The following is a 24233-nucleotide window of genomic DNA, read 5'->3' as shown; positions in this document are numbered from 1 at the left end:
ATGTCTGACTACGGCAATAAAATCTTGGATTCCGATACACTCGTTACCGTGGCGACGACAACAAGAGTGGAGCGCGCCGACTTTGTATTATAAGGACAAAATGGGGGACAACGTGTGTTGGTGCTCAGGACCGGAGAGGACGTTCGTTTGAGGCTTGCTTGAGGTATGTTCACGTACTTTTAATACGATACGGCTCGCAAGCAGGCAACAAAAAGTTATGTAGCCTAGCAAGCTAGTGCTAGCACTGACGGTTGTACGTAAACATCCCGCCGTTCTGTCGAATCGTGTTCTAAAGTTTCGGTGTGGGTGAAGTCATTTCATTAAAAATAAAGTCATTGAATTACAGTAAGTTAGCACCCATTATTTCTGTCATGTTGTAATGTTGATTTGACCTGACTGCTTAGAAAACACGATCTGACGAGAGCAGTGATTTCCAACCTTTATGGAGCCAAGGAACATATTTTACAATTGAAAAATCTCACGGCACACCAACAAAGAAATATGTCACAAAAAGTGGATACATTAATTACTGTATTTACTTCCTGCCATCTAATAGAAGACCATTCGTTTGTTCCGGCTGTCACTATGGCTCACTGGCATAAATAGAGGAACAAAGATACATTATTTATTGTAAATATATTTTTGGGAGCAATTAAGTACACAAGTATATACAGTAAATGAACAGGTCATTTAAATAGACACATTCCTCCATCTTGTGATCGGATCGGTAATCGTTTTTTTCAACTCGCTGATCGGTGATCTGCCCCAAAAATCCTGATCGTGTAAAGCCTAATCTAAATGATTATCTTGAGCAATGATCCTGTGCTGTGGGGTATTTTAAGAGTGATTTTTTTTTTTCACCCCTTCCAATCAAAATCAACCTAGGCCCGATCCTCAGACGTCTCTAAAAGATTATCCTGAGCGATTATCCTGCGGTGTGGGGTGTGTTAGCTATGCTAACTCCATGTGATTCAACTGTGAGGCAGACATGCTAACCACTAGTTCACCCTACTGTACCAGTCGTATTTATTCAACACAGACGTTAAAACGTTGTAACAGAATTCGTGTGAAACTGCATGTCAAGAAAATAGTCATAAAAAGTCAACATATAACTTTGTGTGACTGTACAGTTTCTCCATACCACTGAAAAACAGATGTTCAAAATGTGTGTAACTTAAAAATATATCAGACGGCTAAGTATATAGTTATTAAAACTATAGCAAAAAATGAGAAAAAAAAAACAAAACAAAACATGAAACCAAAGAAGTTTTGTTGTGTGGTTTTCAGGATTCTTTTGTTCTTCACGTGCAAGAAAACGTCGTTTGGCGATTTTATTCTTGCACTTCTCACGTTTCGACACATGGGGGTGCTGTTCTCTCACTGCACCAGCCTCCACACAGCCGCCAGCCACCAATGGCAAAGAAATCGCTTCTGATCAATGACAGGTGATGTTTTTTTTTTTTGTAATGCGTGTCAACTTTTACATTTGTTTTTCAATATATTTTTTTTCTTGGTACAGTAAAGTGTATTTCATGTTTTTTTTTTTTTTTTTTTAATGTAATTGAGAAATAACGGCATGTTTTAGAGCAGTAAAAGAGTTGGATTCCCATCAGAAACCCTTCAGACGCCTCGAAAGTAAGTGCCTCACCAATCGCTGGTCTCTCATGCACCTTCTCTCCCTCTCCTTCTTGCAGTCCGTCCACATCCCTCCCTCTGTCTGCATGCATGCATGCTCCCCCCCCCCACCCCCCCCCACTCACTCCAAGCACAAAACACGCTCGACGAGAAGCGGCCAGGCTGCTCACACAAGAAGGAGGAGAGACAATAGCCTGTCTGCAGCGTGGAGTGGATAGTGGAGTGTCATCATGGATGTTTAGTGAGGCAAACGCAGGGAGAGAGAGAGAAAGTGTGCGTGTGCGGGTGAAAGCGGTCCGTGAACGCATCTGGAAGTTGCCGCTGTGTTCTTAATGTTGCCCACCGAGATACCAGGAGTGTGTTTCACCTCAAGGTAAGACAGCATCCCCGAAAAAGGGATTTTATTCACTCTTCTTCTTCTTTTTTTTTTTTTTTTTTGTAGTCTTGATACTACAAGCAGCAAGCACGTGCTCGAAATTTGCTGCTCAAACCGTGAAAGGCACTCAAACGTGCCAGTGATTACAATAAACAGCATTTTAAATATTTTTTATTAACATCATTTTCTTTCCCCTTTCTATTCACACACAATCTGTGAAATGTTTTCCTGTAAATTGTTAGCCGTATATATGTTTCGATTACCTCTGCAGGTGATTTCCGTACCCCCCCCCCACCCCACCCCACCCCACCCCACCCCACCCCACCTCTCCTTTAGTGTCAAGATGTAATTATCAGTGCATAACACTACTGTGCCCCTCGTGTATATTTCGTCCCCCCAGCCTCCAGTTAGTCATAAAGCCAAATCAGATTACGGTTGAATTTCCATAATTCATTTCTTTTGTGATGAAATTTTATCTTACATTATTTCCCTGACAATTAAACGGGCAATCATCACCCGGTGTTTGGTATCGACGCCCTTGAAAGAATTTTCTCATGTCAGCAATGAGCATAAAATCGAAATGAATGTAAAGTGCAATTTGATTACAGGCCGTGGATATGACGGCTTGTCTCATTATGACAGCCAATGTGTTATTAAATATAATGATATACTTTTGTCAAGTCAGAATAAAGCTTATATCATTGTAAAATACATTTTAAATGGGATGTGTTGCATGCAAATTACATGTAACATACTGTTAGATTAATGACACGTTGTTCTATTAACGAGTATCATAAAAATATGATCCCGAGATCGTGCAATGAAAAAATAATTCTTTTCCAAAATAATCATCTTTAATTGGGCCGCTTAAAAGGTGCAAAATTCAATGAGTTATTATTAGTGCTTACACGATTGAACTTTATATGTTATGCCTGTGTACTAAATCATGCATGTATGCCTTTGTATTTATATATTTGTTGTATTTTTTGTTGTTGTTGTTACATTTTTGCATTATATCGTCCGATATAAATATTTAGTTTGGATGCTGTTCATTATTTTCATTGGTTTTTTTTAATTATTATTTCATCCTCGGAGGATGTCATTCATCATCATCGTTGCAGCTGCTCGCTACATTTCAAATTTCATTTTGAGATCTCTGTTTCCTTTAATATTTGCTTTAGTTGCAGTATTTAAAATAATATTGTGACTCAAAGACATATTTTTTATTTTTTTTCCCCCGTGCACAGGGACCACAACGGGGCAAGGAGAGAAGGCATGAAAACGGAGGAGAGCCAACAGTCGTGTCTGCAGCAGCCTCCATCTTCAACACCTTTTGTCGGTGAGGCATTTACTGGCACAATATTTCAATATTAATAACAATAATAATCATAATAATAATTTCTGAGACTAAACAGGCCCAGGATCACAACCACAAGATCCACTATAGTTTCATTTAAATGGGCCTTTTATTTAAATGCACTGCCTTCTATGATACTAAAGTACCACGTGGATGTTAAAGCAGGAATGAAAACTAATACATAATAATAATAACAATAATAATAAAAAATGTTATAATGTGTAGCATATAGAAGGGAATGACATATTAAAAAAAAAAAAAAAAAAAAAAACACCTGGCATTCCCCCCACCCCCCACCCCAAGTCCCAGGGCCGACGAGGAAAACCAAAAACGTTATAAATAAAACCTCGCAATCAATCACAAAACCGAATATAAATACTGTATGGAAGACGTTTTAAAATAATAATCACAAGGCGTGCAGAAATATACTCAGTGGCCACACTTTGGAGATTTATAGAAAAAAACCCGATGTGTGTGTGTGTTTTTTAATCTAATATTTTGGAATCTATTTACCACACTGTTCGTGTGCTGTTAAATTGTCATATAGGAAACCACGTTATCACATAGAATTGATAGAATGAAATAAATGGACACTATTAGAACTACTTCACTATTGAATACTGTTTGTAATATTTTCCTTGCCTTACGAAAATGGATATCATCATTCCAATTGTACTGTTCAATATTCTCTATTATTATACACGAATGACATGTGTAATGAAAATGAATGCACACTATAGAACTGTATGACTTCAGGCGGAATTTTGTCTCAATTGTGGTTATCTGACTTAGCCACACAAGGAAATAGTGATCATATTGTTACATTGATTATCATAAAGTAGGATTGTGTTGAATCAAAATCGGTGCGCACTACCAGATTCATAACCGTTTCAAAATGTCTCTATGTTGCATATTTGGAACGGCTAAATAACCCAAATATTCGAAACACCTCCTCAATACGATGCAGTTCAAACTACGACCGCATTTTTGTGTGTGCAGGTGTACCTAATATTATGATCCCAGGCGTCCGCGGTTTATTTAGTTTTTTTTTCCGTTTTATTGTTTCTTTTGTTCGCGAGTGATTTAAAATGCAACAATTGACTGCGATTATGACTTTAATTTTACGTCTAATGTAGACCACGGCGCCGTCGTAGGAACGGGGCTCCGTCGTAAACCGAGGAGCCCTTGTACCGAACTTTAAATTGTGCATTTTTGCACTTATTACGGACTGTTGTTTATTCATAGCCTACAAGTGTTTTTTTTCCCCAACAAATATTTGGATGGATTTACTGCAATTGTGACGTTGCTGCTGTTAAGCGTATAGTGATAGTTGTTTCTACTTGCGTACAAAATCGTGCAGGTAAGATTGGAATTTCGTCGCACGTCGGGACAGTCGTAAGACCGCTCGTATCGAACGCTGAATTGATGGGAGACTATTGTAACTTTTTTTTTTTTTTTTTTTTCTTCTTCTTCTTCCACTGCTTCCCGGGTGGGCCCACGCAGGTCCGGAGTACTCGGGTGGCGGAGGCGGCGAGGTGTGCGCGGGCTGCTCGTCCCCGATCGCCGACCGCTTCCTGCTGCGCGTGAACGAGCGCTCGTGGCACGAGTCGTGCGTCAAGTGCGCGGTGTGCTTGAGCGCGCTCACGGGGACCTGCTACTGCCGGGACCGGCTGCTCTACTGCAAGCCGGACTACGAGAAGTAAGGATGACACACTCACACACACACATATATATATATATATATATATATATATATATATATATATATTTTATTTATTTATTTATTCTTTTTCATTACTTACTTTATTGCAACAGACGTTCAACCTCGTGGTCAGCTGTCATAAGAAGAATCCGGTTTTTGTGATATTAATGTGACCTATGTCCTGCACAGCTCAATTGATTTATTTCCCCCCCCCCCCTCCATCTTTCGAGAGGGGAAGTAAAATAAGGAGATAATGTGGTTGCACAAGTGTGCACACCCTTACGACTGGGCACGTGACTGACTTTAGAATTTACCAATCACATTCAAGGTCATGTTAAATGGGTGTCAGTAGCACACACCTAAAGTTCAGTAGTTCTAGGAGGCTTTTCCTGACATTTTTATTGCTTTATAGCAAAAGCTTGAAAAGTTTTGTGCTAACAAAAAAAAAAATAACAAAAAGAAAATCATGATTTATCTTGGTATCATTTTCTTCATATCACAAAAACCTGGCATTTGAACAGAGCTAAAACGGGTGTGTAAACTTATTATATCCACTGCGTATATTTACAATAGCAATACCATGCATTCATTTTCAAAGCTAATGTGCTCATTTATTTTAGTCACATGTAAGCACATTTTAACTACCTAAATAAAGAAACAAGTATTGAGGAGGGGGAGGGGGGCGGGGGGGGGGAAACAAAACTACAAAAAAAGACAAACAAAATAATGAAGCATAAAAACAGAATTTGTGATTTTAAACAATAGTGTCCATTTTCACGCAAGGTGTGGTCAATTATAGATATAAAAGTAGGTCTATGCTTGCATGTGTGATCTGGTTTTGTGTGAGATGTGCAACACAAAATACACAGCAGATGAAAGTTGAATTTTCCCGTTCGGGGATTGTAACCCGTAAAAAAAAAAAAAAAAAAAAAAATTGAAATTGAATTGAAAATATATTTCACAGATTGGCAAACATTTTGTATTTTTACACCATAAGTGCTGCTTTAAAATTAACTCCGAAATTGAGTGTCGTTGTATAAACATACATAACGTATAACGCGCTTTTAATTAACTCAAGTAATGTATATGTATGTATATGTTTCAAATCAAATATCACAAGCCACTCTACTAATTGTGGCAAAAGTGTTCAATAGAGTGTAAAAAAAAAAAAAAGTATATATATAAATATAGGTAATAAGTTGAATTGCAAGTTTAGTTCCCTGTTATTTTATGCATGGGTTATTATTTTATGAAGTATCGACTGGTTTGTTCGTGCTGTCTTATTCGTTGAGATGGCAGAGAGGAGATGTCGTAAATAAATAAAGAGCATTTATGACGAGTGCACTGTACAACGCAAATATCCAATGCGCTCATTCCAGATGTTCTGAATGCGACGTTTCTCATTTCCTGGGGCTGCACTTTGTACGTTCAGGTGTTTTGGTGTGCGTGTGCAGTGCATCTTTGCTATCAATGTTTTGAAAAGTGTCAGACGGCGTCCAGCAGCTCCCACTGTAGCTGACATCTGGAGGAGCCGAGGCTAGCTGAGGCGTGGCGAGAGAGGAGAAAAGAGCAACTGGCTGGCCGCTGATGAAAGTCCCATTGTATGACGTTTATCTAGTGGAGGGAATGAGTGGGAATGCTACAGGCTTATCAAAAACGTCTTACTTTCTTTTTTTTTTTAATTCCAGGGGAGTAAAAAAAAAAAAAAAAAAGCATATTTGTTGCCCTCGTGTAATGACTGTAGTCGTAGATGGAGATTAATACCCGGAGGCTCATTGACTACATGGTTGACTTAGTCCCCCTGTATGCATTCCATATGGATCCCCGCCTTGTGTGTGTGTGTTTTTTTTTTTTTTTTTTGTGTTGTTGTTGTTGCCGTGCCAGACTTGGCACTCGGTGCAGCCCGTGACCTTCAGCGGATCAGCAACAATGTCTCCTTGTTTTCCCTGCGTGCACTCTCTCCATCGGCGCCTCCCCCCGTATGTGTGCAGCACATAGCGGCCAATATCTGGAGCGTGTATTTGCAATATTATAACGCTAATATGCTGTAGTGTTTACACCTCGGAAGCACAATGACGCATCGTTAATTCGATACGACACAAACCATTCAAATTGATACTGCCACAGTTAATACAGCAATATGTCTATGATTGCGGGGGCAATTTGCAGTGAAACAGTGTTAGAAAAATCTCAGCGCACCACCAAACAAACACAAATCACAAAAAAGAACTGAAATAATAAAGAGCTCGTCTCAATTTACTGACAAATTTACGCAATGTGAAATCTGGGCCTGTTTAGTCGAACACAAAGACATGATTCGGTTTCATGAACGACAATATGTTGATACACAGCGTTTTTAATTGTCGGGCTGTCATTATACATCACTGGCGTAGATAGCTGAGCAAAGCCCCATTGTTTGTCGTACATAAAGGAGGATTTTCCGATGAAAGTCTTCTCTCAAGGCGCCGCTGCGCTGTGCTGCTCTCATGTCCCCAAGTTATGTAACAGTATGGTGCAGGTCCAATGCAAACTACAATCACAGTAATAATTCATTTTTCATGGCCAATCCTCAAAGAGAACATCAAACGTGAATGACACGATCTACCCACATTGTATGACCTCGCCAAAGAAGCTTGGCAATTTACCATCGGCCATCTTTCTAGGATACCCGCTTCCGATCGGGGCTCATCGCCCGAGTAGGAGTTCGACCAAATTCCCCCAAAACCCTCACCCAAATCGGTCGCTACAAACTAAAATGGCTGACTTCCTGTTCAATTTTGGGCAAGGTCCTTGAGACTTTTTTTTCCCTTTCCAGGGGGCGCTACTGAGTGACTTTTGGAAGCTTTTGTTAGGGAGCAGTAAAATACCAAAAGTTTCACCAGTATACGCACGCTTGGCAAAATTGGTGAGTTTTCGTGCGTACTAACGCCTCCGAAATGGCGATTGATTCATCAGACAACAAATTCCAAAAAACAACAAATTCAACAAACCAGAAGAGTCCAGTTGCCTCGATTTAACTTGAGCGACGTAACCATGACCAAGACGACTGAGAATCTACACAGACATGGGAGAAAAAAAACAAACATTTTTAGCGAGCGCACTGCTAGTTTTTATTGGTATTCTATTAAAGTTAGTTGAAAATGCAATTATGCTATTTGGCTCACAATATACGCTCAGGTCCTACGGTCTCCACAGGACAATCAATGTAAGCATTTTCTTTATGCAATGGAATAACAGGGGTTGTTTATTCTTTGGTTTCTTAATTTATTATGGAAATGAGGGGATTTAAAAAGCATTATGTGTGATTTCGTACGCCGTCCTGTAAGGGAGTAGATGTTGAGAGTGAAGCTTTTGGGCCTAAACTAGAGCCTTCCACCTATATATGATACATATGGTATATTCCCGGTGGGTACACGCACAGCTAGAAACTTTTACAGAAGTATTGTCATTTGCTGGAAATTTGAAGAGGAAGGAGAAGCATTCGGCACAAGTCCCTACTGAAAAGCAATTTGAAATAAACGCCGGCGCTGCCTTGAGATACAAGTTCGATTTGTTTCGTGACGACGCTTGTAACTCAAAACAGTCGTATCTCAAATCCTCTTTCCCCATTCAAATAAATGAAAATGCCATTAATCCATTCCAGGCTCACCCCCAAAAAAAACAAAAAAACAACAACAACACTTTTTTTCTAATGTGTTTTTTGACAAGGAAAATAGCAATCCATAATATATAACATAATTAACTGGAATGTACAGAATGAAACAGTTTGTGCATCATGATGAATTCATTGCCGCGCCTTCTCGTGTGTGCAACTTGCCCACCGGGGGCAGTATAATACAGTCATGCAGACACAAACGAAGAAGAGTTTCACATCAACTTTAAGTGACTCAGTCATATTAGTCGTTTTTCGCAGAGGATAAAGAATATATGCCTGTGAGTATTGTTATATTGTCTGTCTGCGTGTGTTGCTTCAGTTTGTGTTCAAAAATCCGATCCTGAAAGCATCCACCACAAAGATGCTATTCGTTTGCCTGTCTGTAGCCTTGCATATTATGTGTTAGCATTAAGCTAATGGAATTAAACGCAAAGGTTCGAGATTGTTTAAAGTACGCAGCGTGTAATTTTATTGGTTTTATGTTTAGATTGCCATTAAACTTTAAATGAAAGTAAACAGCTTGACTGAACTGAGCTGAGTTCACTGCCACCATACAGCACTAGTATCTCTTTTTTTTTTTTTTTTTTTGCTCACAAGTCAAAGTAAAGAATGGTCCGAACGACTGCTCATATCTCGAAAAATTTGTAGGTTGGGTCGCTCGTATCTCAAGGCGCCACTGTTTATTTTAACTAGAGATAAAAATGGCGTGAATTACCGCAATCTTATGATAGCATAGCATCGGATGCTATTAGATCAATATTTTTGGATTATGATGACCGTGGATGCTGTGCTTCTGCCTAAAACTATACTTAGTTGCAGCAAAAGTTCCCCCTCGCTGTGCTCTGTGTGAAACTCCAACACTACAATGAAGCTATTTCACAGTATCTCCATGTTAAGCAGGCTAGCGTGAGCCCCAGTATCGTAACAACGGTGGCGCTTAAGTAAAGCGGCCAATTGACAGCCGCTATCTTCTTCCACTGTAGGGTTAGCCGCATATTTCCCCGCCAACTGCCAGCGTTTCCTGGTCAGTGATGTCGAGTCTGGACAGAATGAGCCCGCAAGGCCTCCTTGTAAGCTCCATAAAGGCCGCCCGGGGCCCCGTGGAAAAACAGGTCGCCGGGGGCGGCTATTCACCAAAGCTCGGGTTTAATCGCTCACTCCGTGTGGGGTGGAGGCGGCTCACGCTACATCTTAGCTTTATCAACTCACGCAGAGGGAGACCCCACTGGCAGAGTAATGTGAATCTCACTCTTCTGACCACATACTGTAGCTGCGCCAAAGTCTACCCAGGGATATTCTTTTCGTCTTTTCAGGTAGTATCGGCGCATTTTCCCCATTTTGAGCAAAGGCGGCAAAGGGCAGATTATCAAAGGTCTTGGAAAGATTATCCTGAACGATTATCCTGTGGTATGGTGTGTGTTAAGAGTGATTTTCATTTTATTTTTTCTCCCCAATCTGCTCAGAAATCACTCAAGGCCTTTAATTGAATGTTCATCATGTGCAATATTTACGATGGCCATCCTTGTGTGTGCAGTCAACACCGTGATTGTGAAGTGAAACGGAACGATAGCCAATTAAGAAACTGGCTGATGCTTACATTGTTGCCAGGCACAAATAGAGGAGCAAGCGGTTGTGTTGAGTGTTTGTATAAAGTGTCTCGCACGTCATTGACCACGATAAAAATAATATAATCATTTGTTGATCCCCAGAGGAGAAACTCAAGCGTTACACTACTACAGGGTATTAAGCGATGAGTGATTTTTTTTTTTCCCTCCCTGATCTGCTCGGTTGGGGTCAACAATCGTAAATGTTAAACCTGTTCAATAGTGTCAATAGAGCTTCCAAGTCTCCTGAAGTCTCCAAGTCTCCCCTGTTTACTGCTGCGTTGAATCTATACGTGGTGCCCTGTTTTACGTTTGGGTTGTTTTTTTAATCAGTCTTTTATTTACAAAATCATTACCGTAGTGAGGATAAGCGGTCCAGAAAATGGATGGATGGATGGATTTGAACTTTGCCTTGTTTATGAAAGAGTTTTTATTCTGTTGGCGCTTTTACCTATCTTCATTTGTACTTGCGTCAAAAATCCGTTGCTTATAACACTGCCACAAAGATGCTATTCGTTAGCTCATCTATGGCGTTTCGCATTGCTTGTTAGCAGTAAGCTACGTGGACGTTCCAAAGGCACATCTATGTGGTCGCTTGCAATAAACAACAGTAATTCTCTTGGTTTTATATTTAGTTTGACGGTGACATGAAACAGCTTGAAGCAACTTTTAGGAAGATTGATTCATATCTGGCAAACTGTTGCTTGTTGTAAAAGGAGTTGAGTTCACTGACATTCAGTGACCCCGCCCAGTTGCGCTGCAAGCAAATTGTCACTGCCCGACACCGATTTCATGCGTCACAGCAGTCACCCGCGCCGATGGTTTCTGAAGCGCTGAACCCGTTTCTCTGGGTTCTGTGTAAAAAGTGTTCAGTCCTCTATCCTCCTAGGCTTCAGTGTGATAGAAGCCACCATCTTGCCTCCTCGTCGTCGCCACGTCTCTCCTCGTATCTGCCGCCTCATCCGTCACTGTCTGCTTTGCAATCATATTTCTCCATCCCAAACCTCATTTCCTTTTCAGTGAGATCGATCGCAGCCGTGACACCAAACAGTTTATCTCTTGTTTTCTCTTAATGTCGCCGCCCCCGCCTCCTCCTCCCAGTCGACCCCTCGCACGCGCGATGTTCCCTGCGGGGACCACAATGGGGTGCGAGGGGGACGGACGCTGATTGGGAACAACGCTAATTACACGCAGTTCTTGTGGCTGTCTCAATGACAGGCTTGACACGGACTGTGGGGAAATACGATTAATGCAGTGACACGTCAACAAGCGCTCGTTACCGTCAACTAAACTCGGCCTGACTAGTGAAGATCGTTAAGGTGTCAATGTGAATGTACAGTCACATTTTTTTTTTTTTTAAAGTAACGGATATATCTGCTATCTGAAAGGCTGTTATGACTGAATTACACCGCACAATTAATGATCTACTATGTGAATGACAAATTCCTGCGCAAAAGGCCCCCCATCACATGTAGATTTACAATTTTCTTTGAATTAGTCATGCTATAACTACCATTCTGTATTGACAACAGATCAACAAGAGAGCAAGTTAGCCACCAGCAAACATGCGAGTAGCCTGCTTGGCTGTTCTAAAATCGTTCACGAGTGATGGGACTTTGCATTTCCTAGGGATGTTGTAGGAGGCATCATTTGAAAATGTAAAAGTCTATATTGTAGAAATGAAGTGTTAAATGTGCATATCGATATTTATCCGTTTCCTTCCTTGTTAAATCATCGTTGGTAACTGTTGTGAGAAATAATTGCGTCTTCACAGACACGATTTGAATGATCATGTATTATTCGTAGTAACATAGTTAAAGGGGATTTGTTGTTGTTGCAAATTCGTTGTTTCAGAAGTGTGTATCAAACTGGTAGCCCTTCACGTTAATCAGTAACCGAGAAGTAGCAGCCAGTTTCAAACATACGGTCGGTGACCCCTGCTGTAGATCTAGTTCCCACTTTCATTAGTAGAACCCAACCATAAAAAAAGAGGAACATTTGAAAATTACGCAGCCTACCCTACATAAAGTGTCAAGTAGTTGGACCTATGTAAAGTTTTTTTTTTTTTCTATTTGTATCATAATAAAACATTTTTTAAAATGTCTTTCTTTAGGTTATAGTGGCACGTTTTGTTCCGTATCATCTCCCCTTGCACTTCTAAAGCTAAATGCAATCACAAATACAAACATACTGCTATTCGATGCATAATAATACATTTTATGCACTCACACCTGTGACCTGTTAACCATAATAATAATGAAAATTATATATTTTTTAAATAAACTAAAAATAAATGGGGGGAAAAAATAAGGCCAGCAAACTAAATTTAATCCTTATTTTTTAGAAATATGTTTTAGTAATTTTGAAACAGGCCCATTTGACCAACAACATTACGTGTGCTTGTGTGACTTTTCTTTGGGTACTCTGACTTCCGCATCCTTCTAAAAAAAAAAAAAAAAAAGCTTTTTAATGACCACTACTGAGAGAAAAGGCATCATAAATAGACGATAGATAATAGGTGAAGTCCTAAATATGCCAGAGACACGGTGCTGTAATGTTTTTTTTTTTTTTTTTACAGTATTATGAAAGGCCAACTGTCACTTGATGGAGGAAGTGCGGTGGAGAGGGTGAAGAAGACAAGTTGGATTTTTTTTTTGGGGGGGGGGGGCAGCCACATGTGCGAGGAGGTGATGGTGCGACCGGTTTTGCATATTATGAGACCCCCTTATCCCCCCTCCCTCACACACAACAATTTTATAACAGACAGCTAATAAATGTTTCATGGCAGAACAAGCTGCTCGCCTCGCTTTTATTAAATCTGAGATAATAAAAGCAGGGAGGAAGAGTGTGAGACAGAATAGAGGAGGTGGGGAATTGCGGGGGGGGCGGGGGGGGGGGGATAGGGAGAACGGCGTAGACACTTTTCACCAAATCGCTGCATCTCCTGTTTCTGGGGCAACGGGTCCCGCTGTCCCCCGTCACCGCCATCCCAGCCCCCCTCGCTCCCCTGCCCCGCTGCTTCCCGCTCCGCCTGAGACAGACAGGAAATGAGAAGCGGGCAGACAGGATATTGCGTTCTGGTGGCCTGGGGATTAACTGTTTTATCAAAACACACACACACGCACACACATACACGCACACACACATCTGAGCTAGGTCCTCGCACATTGCATTAATTTTTGTGAACATCAAGTGGAAAATCAAACATATCCTGAGAGAAACAACAATACGAACTGGTTTTTAATTGTCGTCGCTTTGCGCAGGAACATCACGTTTGTACTCAACACAACTACGTGCAACATTAAACACATACACATTGGTGCCTTGAGATACAAGTGGCCCGATTCACATGTTTTTCAAGAATCAAGTTGTTGTTTAGCCGATTTGCTTTTGCTTTGACTTGCGAGCAAAAACTTGAGATACGGTGTTTCATCGTTATATCGCGGTTCACCTATTCGGGTATGGTACGGTAGCATTTTATTGTCATTCCAAGACAAACAATATAACAATATTTCCTGGCATATATTCTTTATCCTCTTCAAAAATTGAGTCACTGACAGGAGCTTTGAAACACTCCCGCATTTGTCTGCATGACTGTACTATACCGCCCCCCACTGGCCAAGTCACGCAAATCAGAAGGAGCCGCAATGAATTAAGCAAGACGCACAAACTGTTGAATTCTTTCGATTCTATTTAACTCAGTTGTTATTGATTATGCTTCAAATGATTCCTTAATATTATTATATAGCTCAATTCAATTCATTTTTATCATAGCCCTCAATCACAAACGCGTCAAAGGGCTTCACAGTAACAACTACCGAAATCTCAAAAACATTACAACAACAAAGGATTCAACTAATAATCTATCTATACACATATATACAATATGATCTAACAAAAACATTCATATTATCATGTTAAATTCAGCATTACATTACATTCAATACATTCTTAAATTCAGCTCTGGAAAAAACAAGATGTAAAAAATGTTTTCATTTTCTGCAAGTAAAGGCTGTAAATGACAATATTTTTTATTTGGAATTTGGGAAGTATATTGCCAGCGTTTTGTGGAATGAAACAAAAATGTTCATTTTCTCAAACAGGGAGCGATAAGAAGCAAAATTAGATGAACTCGGAATTTTGCAGTTTCCAGCTCTATATACATTCTTAGATTATTTTGCTAGTTAAACACAACAACATTAAGGTGACCTTGCTTTTATCAATTGTTGCAGAAGAAAATATGAATTAAAATCACATTTTCATTTTTGGGAGGGCACATTAGAACCATGGAATATATTGATAATATTGCAAAAGTAATGCAGCGAATTTTAAAATATAGATCAATGAAATCAAAATGATTGAAGAAAAAAAGAAAAAGTCTTAAAAAGTTATTCTCTACAATAATTTTCTGGGGCTTTTTTTTTAGTATTTCTAAAGATGTAGTCCACACACTGTGATCTATCAGGGCAGTAAAGATTTTAATCATTTTTTTTTTTTTTTTTTTTTCAGAATTTTCGGAAATTTTCATTCAAGCAAGAGGACTGTTTACCATGTTAGTTTATCAGCGCGCGCGATGGTGCCCAAACAACAGCATCTGGCCTCGTTTTATGGATGTTTGTGGCCGGTCGCCTTATCTGCTTTTCCACAAACTGAGCACTGGTGGTGATGTGATTGCATATATAGCCACACGTATGTGTGTGTGTGTGTGTGTGTGTGTGTGTGTGTGCATGTGTGTGTGTGTCTCACTGTACTCCATGTAATCATATACATGCGTGCGTGTGTGCGAGTGAGTGCGAGGTGGCAGGGGTAGCAAGTATCGTGGGGAATGCCGGGAGATTTTAATAACACAGAAGCAGTGCAGGGAGATTTAATAAACGGAGATGATGTGATTACTGAACCTTGGCTCTGAGCCATTTTGCTTCACAGAGCAATATCCGCCCAACGCACGCACGCACACACACGCGCACACACCTACGAAAATGGATACTAAAGTGACTTAAAAGTACAACGCTTGCATATCGTTTGTCGTTTTCCCTGTCTTCTCTAATGCACGTTGGTCAATTGTGATAACTTAGCAAGAAGGGCTGACAAAGCCTCGCCTACTTTGTTTTTAGAGCCCGCGGAGCAGGCAGCGCGAAGGCCCTCTTGGAATTGCGTTTAGGATTCTTGCGACAAATGATGCGCCTCGTTGGAGGACTCAACATTCTTGAAAACTCACCAATGTTTGCACGTTTTCACACGAATGAAAAAGTATGTATTAAGGACGCCTCGTGCTCGAACAGTGCAAAACGCCATAGACAGGCTAACGTCAATTAGTGGACACGTCTTTCAGATCAGAACATGTGAAAATGTCTTAAGAACCTCAAATTGAACAGGAAGTCGTCCATTTTGGTTTGAAGCAGCCATTGAGGGTGAATTTCGGGGCTCGTACTTGAACAAATCTGACTCGAGACTTTTCCCAAATGAGCCCAAATTGGAAGCAGGTGGGTGATATGAAATCACCACGCTTTTTTTCCCCACCCACGTCATCTACTGTGAGCGGATCCTGGCGTCAAAGTTTGACGATCGTTTCAAAGATTGGCCGCGAAAAGGCGGGTGCGAGCGCCCGTTTTTCGCTGGTTGCAGCTCGAGTTTTCCTCCGGTTTTTATCTGAGCTCGCAATCGGCGCGCTTGTAATTAGTCACGGCCTCCAACCCACCTCCGCACGATCACGGAGCCCGCGGCTTATTGAAGCTCTCGTAAAGTCGACCGCTCTCCTCCGTCTTTCATGTTCACGTCTTTGACGCGCGACGTTTATCACTATCACAGGCGCGACTGAACGAAGCAAGGTCATTTCCAGGCCTCCCTTGAACAGTTTTTGTCTTGTGCGTTCACTAACATTCTTCTTGATGGTTTCCGTACAGTGCTGTGAACCTCACGTCTTTCATGTAACACTCCGTGGGCTGCTTTTAAAGTCATAGAAGTAACAATCATTTTTTTCTTTTTTTTTTCTTTGGCATGCTACTTAATTCCCACGAGAACAGTGCAATACATTCAGGTATGCTGTTGAAAACCCCGAGATGGCACCGCAAGCGGTTGCTCTTTAGCCGCTAGCTGCACCCCTGTCAGGGCCAGTGTGAATGATACTTCTATTAGGGGGGGGGGGGATTAGACCGATCTACTTAGAGACCCCCCGTCTGGGGCAGTTGCCCCGAGTTGCCTCCGTTTGCCGTGCTGAGTAAATTGCCACCACGCCGCGCGCGCCCCTATTTAGGGAATGCGGCGACTTAACACGGTCGGGCTCATGTCGAGCCGTCCTCGTCGTTTTGGAACGTTTTGTCGCCCGGGCGAAAGGAAGTGTCGCATGTGTTATTAAAAGGCTCTGTGCGTTTATATCACTGGAGAGCAATCGTGGGAAGTGGTCACAAAGTACAAATATTTTCTTACTGTACTTTAAGTATCGATTTCAAAAAATCTTTTTTTTAAAGCCAGCATTACAAAAATATAAATACCAATGTTCAAAATTCGGAGAGTCATTTCGCAATACAAGGTGCCCAGTCGTGCCGTAGTGCTACTGAGTTGAATAAGTACTTCTACTTTTACTTGCATAAGTGTTTGTACTTAAAGGAGAGTTTGCAGTTTTAAAACTGCCAGCTTTAAAGGTTTGAATGTCTTCAAGGAGACTTTCTGTCACACTAAATGTTACTGGTTGGAAGTTTGATGCTTTTGTTTTTAGGCGGGGTGCATGTGCAACAAATTCAAAATGAAAAAGAGGCGGTAAACGTACCCGTCGAGCAGAAACGTCGCTAATTCCGCGTCGCTCGTGAATCCTCCCAGCCGCCTGTGGCCCCTCCCCCTCCGGAAGGCCCCTCCTATGCTTACCCTCGTTTTAGTTCGGGATCTGTCCGGTTTCTTCTTTGGAACTTACGTTGCTAACCAGAGGTGGATATTCCACCATAGATTCAGCAAAGCTCCTCAAACCCGACGGTACAAAATGACACCTCATCAGTCACGCCTTCTGTCTCTGATTGGTTGTATTTCCTTGGCCACGGTGGTTTCTTAAAAATAAAATTAGAGGTACAAGATTGGGCCAGAGAGGGCTTCTTTTTTTTTTTTGTTTCCCCCCCCGCCCCACAGATCGTTTAACAAATAATATACTCGTGTCAGGTCATGCTGACAGTTTTTTGAAAGTTGCAAACTTTTCCTTTAAGCTCGGTGTGTGAGCACTTCTTCCGCCTCTGCTGGAGAGCGAATGAATTTTATGAACAGCGGCCGCAGGTACATACTCTTTGCCACAGACTTGACAGTGCAGTCATTTTGGGGAATTTGGAGATGCTTTTTTGGCAGATGGAATGGAAGAGATTAGCCGTGGCAGCTGCGTTTGGGACGGAGTGACAGATTAGGAGCTCTAATGTGCAGACCTGGCTCCAGATTTGTGCAGCGACACCTTCCTCGCGCTCAGTCAGGAAGCAACAACACTTTGTCTGTGCTTTCCTCCCCCTCGCTCACTCTCGTGCCAGTCCTCCCTTCCGTCTTATCCCGCTTCGTATCTAGTTCCTACTTTTTGGCTCCAATTGGATCTCGTGTACTGTTACCCTGTTGAAATACGAAAATCTTCGATTCCTAGTTGCAGGAGTGTTGGTGGGGCGAGGGCCCACGTCGGAGTTGGTATTGATACTCGAGTGTGTTTGTGCGTGGCTCGGTGTGCATAAGTGAGTGGCGAGAGATTAACCCCATGCTATCCTCAATCCCTGGTTATGAGTTTACAGCGTCTGTCTGGCCATCGCCCTGTTTAAACAACAATCTAATTAATCCCGTCTTTATTAGTTTCAGTGAACTGGGGGAGGCGGGCTGGGAGGGCAAACAGGGAATGCTGGCAGAAAATACCAATTTGGTGGGGGGCTATGAGGGGTGGAAGGAGGGCGAGGTTGTAGGAAAGCAAGAGCGAGAGCAGGGATTCGAGAGGAATTCAATGGCGGGGAATTATGCGCTGCTGAATGGGAACGAGTACTTGAAGTGATGGTGGGGTTGGAAATGAAGTGGAGGGATAAAAGCCGGAACGCAATCGAAAAAGTCACACATAAGGCTCTCTTTACAATATTGGATGATTGTGTGTGGAGGGGGGCAGGGCAGCACGGTGGGTCTTGTGGTTAGCATGTCGGCCTCACAGTTCTGAGGTTCAGGGGTTTGAATCTCCTGAACTCCAGCTTCTTCCCATATTCCCATATTGGTGTTCATATTCCATTGGTGTTCGGTTCATGGAGCACTCGAAGTTGTCCCTAGGTGGGAATTTGAGTGTCAATGATTGTGTGTCTAAATGCGCTCCGAGAGCGGCAAGCGACCGGTTTAGGGCGTACGTCGCCTCTCGGCCAAAGTCAAAACTGGGATAGGCTCCGGCTCACCTGACAATGGCAAATGGATGGATAAATGAAGGGGGGAAAAAAGTAAACTTAATAAGGCCGAAGGGAAAAAAAGTCATTTTATCCCAATCGTCACCAAAATTGAAATGAAGTTCTTGCTGAATTGACCTGGTAACAACTTTGTGCCATTCAAAATCAGTCAGCTGATCTCACCATAAATTCCGTTAGGAAAGCAGTTCCATCCCAGGCTCACTGCTGCCATCTACTATCCGGAAGGTGGAAGAAAAGCACAACATTGGAAACAGACTCTCTTTCAACAGTACAGTAATTCCTTGTGTAGCAGATGTTCACCTTGCCGCTCTGTGAATTGGGTAATGTTTATACGGCCTTTAATTAAGAGACGACGCTAATCTCAGGAATCATTGAACGCGAGGATAAATGTGTTGGGGGGCTCCTTGTCCACGCCTCCATCTTTAATTACATCACCTCCTTTCAGCTCCTTGACCCTCATGATGCTCTCTACTTTACATCCAATAATTAGGCGTCCCTCACACCGTGCTGCTTGTGCGTGTGCGTCTGCAGGCTGTTTGTGAGGAAGTGCAGCGCCTGCCTGCAGGTGATCGGGCGCTCCGAGCTGATCATGCGCGTGCTGGGCCAGGTGTACCACCTGGGCTGCTTCAGCTGCTGCGAGTGCGAACGCCGGCTGCAGCGGGGCGACGAGTTTGTGCTGAAGGAAGGCCAGCTGCTGTGCCGCATGGACTACGAGAAGGAGAGGGAGATGCTCGCCGCCATCAGTCCCACACCCACGGAATCGGGTAAGAAAAGGGAGAGTCCGAAGCGAGCCGTTCAACCGTTTCCTGCAGCGATTGTCCTTATTAGGATCACGGGTGAACTGGAGCCCACCCCAGCTGATTTTGGGCGAGAGAAGAGGGGTCGCCAGTCAGTCACACAAACAACAATTCATACTCACACTGACCGCCCGTGGACAATTTTAGTCTTTAACGAACATGCAAAAGTCCACACAGGGAGACCAGGCTCCGGATTCAAGCCCAGAACCTCAGAACTGAGAGGCAGACGTGCTAAGCAATAGTCCCGCCGTGCTACGATACATTCTTCCATTTTCTACAGGCCGATGTATTTCCAATTGCTGCGGAAGCGATGCAAATTTCCACATTGCGGCACTACAAAAGGTTCTCTTCTCTTCTCTTATATTACAACTAGGCCCATCGCCCACATTGCTCATGTCTGTCAGAAGCGTGTTGACTCTTGCAAAGCGACAGAACCTTGCAACGAACGTATCCTTGGAGCAGGGTCTCAACTGCCCACGCTGTGGACAAATATTTGGGACACATAACGGTCCCTGAAGGTATTGGTTGGATGGGTTTAGTGCAGAAGATTGGGAAAAACTACTCTTAATATCGTAGCAATGCATTTCCCCTGGAGGAACAAAGATGGACACGGTCACACGCGGGCCGTTTTTGACTGTTTTTATCGTCTTTGCGCAGTGAAAAGCGAGGACGAGGATGGCGGCGGGGGCCCGGGCGGGGGAAAAGGCGGCGACGAGGCCAAGGAGCACAAGCGCTCCAAACGCCCGCGCACCATCTTGACCACGCAGCAGCGGCGCGCGTTCAAAGCGTCCTTCGAAGTGTCGGCCAAGCCTTGCCGCAAGGTGAGACGACACGCTCTGAACAGTTTCCAACTAAACTGGTTCCTCGACACGCGATCGCTCAGCAGATTTTCTTGTCTTGAGTCAGCAAAGTTCACAAGATGCAGCAGAAAAAAAAAAAAAAAAAAAGATTTACACGTATATTTAACCAAACCACATAACTTACGAAAGTCTGCGAGCTTACTGCTAACACGTGATTAAAAACGCCACAGGAAGGCTAAAAAAAAAAAACTTGAACCAATGTTGCGGCAGTTCAAATCCTTGAAGCAATGGATATTTGAACACAAACGGTGTAGCAACACTTTACTGCCGCTTACTGCATCACTTAGTTGTGAACGTCTTCCTCGTGTATTATGTATGTTTGTTTTATGCTGCCCCCTGGTGACAAAGGAGCAGCACAATATCAGCGGGCATTAAGGCATGAAATCATGATGCACCAACGGTTTAATTATTTATGGTCTATTTAATTATGTTATGACTGTATGTTTTTTTTTTTAAATAAAGCATAACATTGCAATTTTTCTTATTTAAAAAAAAAAAACACCTTCTCAAAATTCTTGTTAGTGCTTTTGGAGCGCCAGGACGGATTAATGATCAGAAATACGAGTGTTTTGCTGGTCACGGAATAATTAGTTGCATCACTTTATTTGAGTTTTTTTTGTGAGTGTGTTTTTTTTTTTCATTGAATAAAACAAAACCAAATCTAACCTCCAGGTGAGAGAGACGCTGGCTGCCGAGACGGGTCTCACAGTGCGGGTGGTGCAAGTGTGGTTTCAAAACCAGAGGGCGAAGGTAACGCGTTCCGTCGTACAAGTGCTGCAAAATCGTATGCGGATCGGAGACGTTTAGCTTGCGTGCTTTTTGCGTCAGATGAAGAAGATCGCTCGGCGACAGCAGCAACAGCAACAACAGCAGCAGGAACAGGAACAGCTGGGAGGGGGCAGGAGGGGCGCCAGTCGAGGGGGGCGCCAAAGCAACGACGACAGCGAGGGTGAGGAAGGAGCGGAACTTTGGACAATTCTATGAGTTGCTTCCAACAGTTTGGGGAAGGCTCAGAGCAAGTTTGACTTTGGTTCCAAGAGGCGTAATAGTGTCCGTACGGTCATGTCCGCACAGACGGCTCCAGCGGTCACGGCATGGACGGCATGCTGGGGTACCCCCCTCTGCCTCGACAGCAGCTGCTCACCCTGGACCCCAACATCTACGGCGGGGAACCCTTCCGACACGGCCTCACTCCGCCTCAGCTCAACAGCGAGCAGCTCCATCCGTACGGTAAGCAGCAAAAGAGCAAAACCGTCGGCACTTTAAATCATTCATGCGACCAAAGCAATGACACTCCCGTTACTTACTCAGCGACTAGTCAGATTGTTCTGACGTCATCCTTGACCATCACGCGTCCACAAATACTGTCCGTTCCTCTTGGCAGAATCCGAGACGGTGTTCCACGACCTGGACAGCGACGGCAGCCTGGGTCACCTGGGCGACTGCCTCCTAGCAGCCGGCGAGGGCGGCCTCCTGGCCGCGCGAGTGGGGAACCCCATCGACCGCCTCTACTCCATGCAAAACTCCTACTTCACCTCGTGACCCTTACAAACGCTCGCCCTTCCTATTCCACCTCTCACCTCAAAAGACGCAGCTAAGACGGAGTTTGTCCGTCTACTTGCCTCCGCTAAAATATAGTCGGGGGAAGGAGGGGGGGGGGGGGGGGGGGGGGCATTCCAAATACTCGACCAAACAAAGTCAATCCACTGGTTGGCACGTTATTTCCCGTCATCCTCCTCTCTGTCAACGATGAGAATCACTTCGAGACACTGGAAATGTGCGAGATGTGCCGAAGCACCTCTTTTGTGATATTTATGTCATGTTTAATACAAAGCAGCACTTTTAAACAAAAGACAAAAAAACAAAACAAAAAATGCAAGACATACTATATACCATCGCTATAAAAAGTCTACAAACCTCTGTTCAAATGCCAGGTTTTAGTTGTATAAAATAAATGAGACCAAGATAAATCATTTCAAAACTTGTTCCGCTATAATGACCTATAACACGAAAGGCATTTTAAATGGTGGCAGATTTGTGCTGACTCCCGTTTAACATGAGTTTGAATGTGATTGGTATATGAGGGTGTGCACACTTTTGCAACCACATTATCTGTTGTGTATTTTAACTTCCATGCTCTAAAATGTTTTTTTTTTTTTTTTTATATAATTAGGTCGCATTACTGGTGGAAGAGGTTTATAAATGATTTATCGTGGTCTTAATTTATTAATTTTCTTCCCCACACAACTTTTACACAGGGGTGTGTAGACTTTTTACATCCACTGTATATCACATATGACAAAAGGGTTTAGTTCAAAGGGAATGCACCAGTCCAGATGCATATATTCTGAATTCACGGCAAAACATTGTGATTGGTAACACAATACTGTATATTAACTGGAGTACAGTTTTGCTCTCAGGTCAGTGTGTGTGTGTGTGTGTGTGTGTTACCTGAGATGCAACTCAGGATATTACGCTGGATAGGATTAAGATGTAACCGATTATTTATATATGTGAAGAAGTGACGTTTTTGAAGCCAGCCTTCATATGAAACTCAACATTTCAAAACATGACAGTGGAACCTCCAAAAGCAGCACAATTTGGAATTCAAACCCCCCCCCCCCAAAAAAAATTGGGCATACATTTGCCTCAAACGTCAAACAAAACGTCGCGTGACAGCGAAACCGCAGAAAAATGTTAGAATGAAAACTGGAACCTCTTGCGACATAGGGAAACAATTCAATACAATTCATTTAAAGACCCTGTAAATTCAGAGATGAATACATGTTTGAATATAATTGCTGAAAACATGTACAAAGACTAATACCTATGTCGCACTCACTTGTAGAGATTTCATCTTAAACTGTTTTTCATTATTTCTGTGTTCCTCATTTTTTGGGCTTGGCTAGCAGAGCGCCGTGTGACGCACTTTGGAGTCCGGCGTGAGTCGCCCCGCTCAATCTATCCAAGAACTCGATGGTCGCGTCGCACTGGTGCGGTCGCTTGAGAGCGCCTCGTGGTCAGCCGTGAGTGCGCGCACGTCACGCAGAGGGAGACGGACGAGCTCGGAGTTTAGTTTAGTTTTGTGTCACTTTTACTGTGGTGAACTGTTTTTATACTTATGACAATTAGAACGGTAAAATGGTACTTCCAATTTTCAGGTGCTTAATAAAGCTTTTATGATGATTCCATTTCCATTATTTCCTATGGAGAAATGTGTTCAGAACGGCTTGTGTTCCACTTTGGAGGTTCCACTGTATTTGATTTTATTTGCATGACTGGCTTATTACAGACCCCCCCCCCAAAAAAAAAAAAAAAAATACTGTTTAGTTTTTTTATTTTTGCGTTGGGACACCACTACAGGGTCGTCTTTATAGAACCTTATTCGGAAACAGGGTTTTACAAGAGACTATTGGCTTTTGATTTTATAATCGAATCATCTAAGACGTAAGCAAGCGCCAACAATGGCCGTCCGCTGTCCCTCGACACTCCGTACATAACACTGAGCTCCGAATGTAAATGTATGACTGTTTAATATAATTGTAGTAGTTTCTTTCCATACGTATTTATTTCTCTCGGCTCAAATTAGATGACGTTAGGTAGATATTTTGTTCCTTCTTCTGTGATGAACAGCGGCTATTTACTAAACGGCAGCATGATTATTTGTCACAGTGTAGGTTATAACACAAAGCCTTCATTCAAAGCAGTGCAATTAAAAAATTATAATGAAAAAAAAAAAATAGGACTAGCGATGCTTTTACCTGCTACGGCTTGGAGGAAGACTCTTTCACAACATGTTTGACACATGCACATTTCTACGGTGATATTTTGTGAGGGTAACTTATTTGTGCCGTGTT

At 42.5% G+C, this 24233-nt stretch overlaps 1 protein-coding gene across 1 annotated transcript; it reads left to right on the top strand.

The window, feature by feature from the left end:
* Window positions 1-1773: 1773 nt before the first annotated feature.
* Window positions 1774-22005, top strand: lmx1al (LIM homeobox transcription factor 1, alpha-like). The gene is made up of 9 exons (XM_061700213.1): window positions 1774-2008; window positions 3259-3350; window positions 4872-5067; window positions 19251-19483; window positions 20174-20337; window positions 21049-21126; window positions 21205-21325; window positions 21451-21606; window positions 21761-22005. Exons 1-9 carry the CDS (start codon window positions 1968-1970, stop codon window positions 21916-21918), a joined length of 1239 nt encoding a protein of 412 aa, XP_061556197.1. The 5' UTR covers window positions 1774-1967; the 3' UTR covers window positions 21919-22005.
* Window positions 22006-24233: the final 2228 nt, after the last annotated feature.

The sequence above is a fragment of the Phycodurus eques genome, chromosome 16, assembly GCF_024500275.1.
Source record: "Phycodurus eques isolate BA_2022a chromosome 16, UOR_Pequ_1.1, whole genome shotgun sequence".
Lineage (NCBI taxonomy): Eukaryota > Metazoa > Chordata > Actinopteri > Syngnathiformes > Syngnathidae > Phycodurus > Phycodurus eques.
The sequence above is the reverse complement of the archived record's forward strand: the minus strand, read 5'-3'. Positions and strand labels throughout refer to the sequence as shown.

Excerpts from the sequence above, each read along its gene's own strand:
- lmx1al (XM_061700213.1), top strand. The coding sequence starts at position 1,968 with ATGTTGCCCACCGAGATACCAGGAGTGTGTTTCACCTCAAG. Across the intron at positions 2,009-3,258 it reads GGAGTGTGTTTCACCTCAAG|GGACCACAACGGGGCAAGGA; the intron begins GTAAGACAGCAT and ends CCCCGTGCACAG. Across the intron at positions 21,127-21,204 it reads TTCAAAACCAGAGGGCGAAG|ATGAAGAAGATCGCTCGGCG; the intron begins GTAACGCGTTCC and ends TTTTTGCGTCAG.